The 2,426-nt window shown below is 37.7% G+C and overlaps 1 protein-coding gene across 1 annotated transcript in view; it reads right to left on the bottom strand.

Annotated features, from left to right (window-relative positions):
• The window catches only part of LOC101862491, a gene marked incomplete in the record, with an annotated part of 31,463 nt that extends 29,168 nt beyond the window's left edge, over positions 1–2,295 (bottom strand). Inside the window, 1 exon segment of the mRNA XM_013080895.2 lies at positions 1,791–2,295. Within this exon segment, the coding sequence (XP_012936349.1) occupies positions 1,791–1,820 (30 nt within the window).
• Positions 2,296–2,426: the final 131 nt, after the last annotated feature.

Raw genomic sequence — 2,426 nt, forward strand, 5'->3', positions numbered from 1 at the left:
ATTTCACTCTTCTTCTTCTTCTTCTTCTTCTTCTTCTTCTTCTTCTTCTTCTTCTTCTTCTTCTTCTTCTTCTTCTTCTTCTTCTTCTTCTTCTTCCTTTGAAACATACATTGGCAGTCAAAGTTCGCCTCTTATTTCTGAGCTCGATCACCTGATCTAATAAAATATCGCCATTATCCTAGTTATTTCCCGTCACCCAACCGTTAGAATATTTCTCTAAAGAAGTTTTTGGTCTCAGTCTGCCTTTTGTGCCTTCTATAAATCCTTGAGTGATAGATTGTAATAAATCATCCTACTTTTAGGTCAGATCTTCTTTCTGTTTTAGCTCTTGGTGGATGAAAAAAGACGCTTTCTTCTTTTTAATAATTTAGTACTGCAAATTGGTTTCTACGCACCCATCATGGCATTGTGCCTCTATACCCTCGCCTCTAATACTTTTAAGCAGAGAAAGCCGATGGTGGATTGAAAAAAAATCATGTAGGTCTACCCCAAGAAAGCGTGCCTTCTGATAATTAAGAATTAACTATTCATAGGGAGAGAAGAGAAAAACATTTTTTAAACGTTGCTGCATAACAGAGTTGTCCAAAGCGTTTAAAACTGAACGCGCTTTCTTTTCTCTTTTTTGACGGATGCTACTTAAGACCATTCTTATTCTATGTTTCTGTTTCATTTTACGTCCAGCGTCCTACACTAAACACTAATATATCAGGCCAGGTCTTTTTCCATTTTAGCAGAACAATTTACCCACAATTTACACAAAACGCCCTCGATGAAAGCTATTCTAGCGGATGGAGTAGGCTACCTGGTTAAAGCCACCAGATTTCTTGATAATAATATGCGCATTTATGTGTGGTTAATGGTTCAAAGTACAAAAAGGTAAACAAAAATAATGTTCCTAAACGTTTAATTTATTCATTTTTTCATAGCAAAAACGTTTCTTCAAGTACAACAGCCAGTAAGCGACTTTTGCACAAATCGATCAATTATTAACAGTCCATTAAGGACATTTCCTTTTTGCAGCTAGCTATACCCTGGAGCCTGGAGCCTACCCCCCCCCCCCTGGGTCGCACTTTACGGACATTTATCTAGAGTGTCATTATTATTTATTATAATTAATGGCCTCTCTTATAAATGATACTGTTTCACTCTGGATAAATTTTTATTGAGAAACCAAAACAACTTAGCAAATTCTATGGGCCTCGACAAAGAAGACAAAATTGCCATTTCCCTCGTTGCTGAACTGCAGACTGAGTTTTCGTCAAGGTAGACTAAAAATGTACAGCACCACCTTCACGCTTGAGAAAATTGAAAACGCTGTTTGTGTGTTTTGATCGGACTTTGCTCTGTTTCTTTTTTTCTTCTTCTTTTTTTTTTTTTGGTTCATCTTTTAGTCTGTTTTGATGGATGGGCATGGAGTGTTCATTCGTTCCTTGTTTCCTCGTTTGTCTTTCGTTTTTATGTTGGTGGAAGAGGATCAGTCTAATGACGGCAAAGGTTTCAAAGAAAATAAAAATATAACAGTATACATTAAAAAATGCTAAATAGAAACCCCATTAGTTACGTTTCTGAAACGTTTCTTGTTGTTCGTAATTTTAAGGAAAAATAAATATGTAACAAGATTAATGTTATCAAATTATCTTAAATGGCAATTGTGTATTAATAATAATAGATCGCATTTGTATAGCGAAAATCCCCGCTCAACAGCAAGCTCTATGCGCTTCACAATCTGTACTATTAACATGTATGTATTAGAAACATAAAATAATTAAAATGAATTATGACAATCTCACCTCTTCTTGTCCAACGACACAACATGCCATCTCATGAAATCCTGCACCAAACCACACTTTAGATCTCCAACTACTCAGAATGACAAATCTATGTCAAAGAAACGTATTTCTCCAGCTTGTTGAAAACACAAAAAGACGCTTTCCTGTTGCCGTCGAGTCCAGTTTACTCCCCTTTGAAACACTGAAAAAGGTGCAAACTTCGTTCTCCTCAGATTTCTTTTCTTCGAGCAAAACGAAAAGGTCACACGTCCCTATTCCTTTAATGACGACTTTTTTCAGATGCAAAACCCGTCTTTACTTTATAAAACAAATAGAGAAATCTGGATTCCCAGAATGTAGGTGTCTACTTGCGTCTAGTAGGGCCTATATCCGTGGCTGTCTGTGTACATTTATGGCAGTCGCTGATGAACTGACGCCAGTTTCTGACTCTCGTGAAATGAGTCCAGTCCACTGGTCACTGTCAGCCATGACCAATAAGGCCCACAGGTGCTACAGAACATAATATTATAGCTCTGTGTGTTAACCCTTTCCCTTCACATCATTCACCGTGGCAACCTTAATTGAGATCCTTAGTCCACGCCCCTTGTCTGTTGGTCCGATTTACCTGTCTGTTTGTTGGTCACTCGCCCCCCCCCT

Source organism: Aplysia californica, unplaced genomic scaffold, assembly GCF_000002075.1.
Source record: "Aplysia californica isolate F4 #8 unplaced genomic scaffold, AplCal3.0 scaffold00104, whole genome shotgun sequence".
Taxonomy (NCBI): Eukaryota; Metazoa; Mollusca; class Gastropoda; order Aplysiida; family Aplysiidae; genus Aplysia; species Aplysia californica.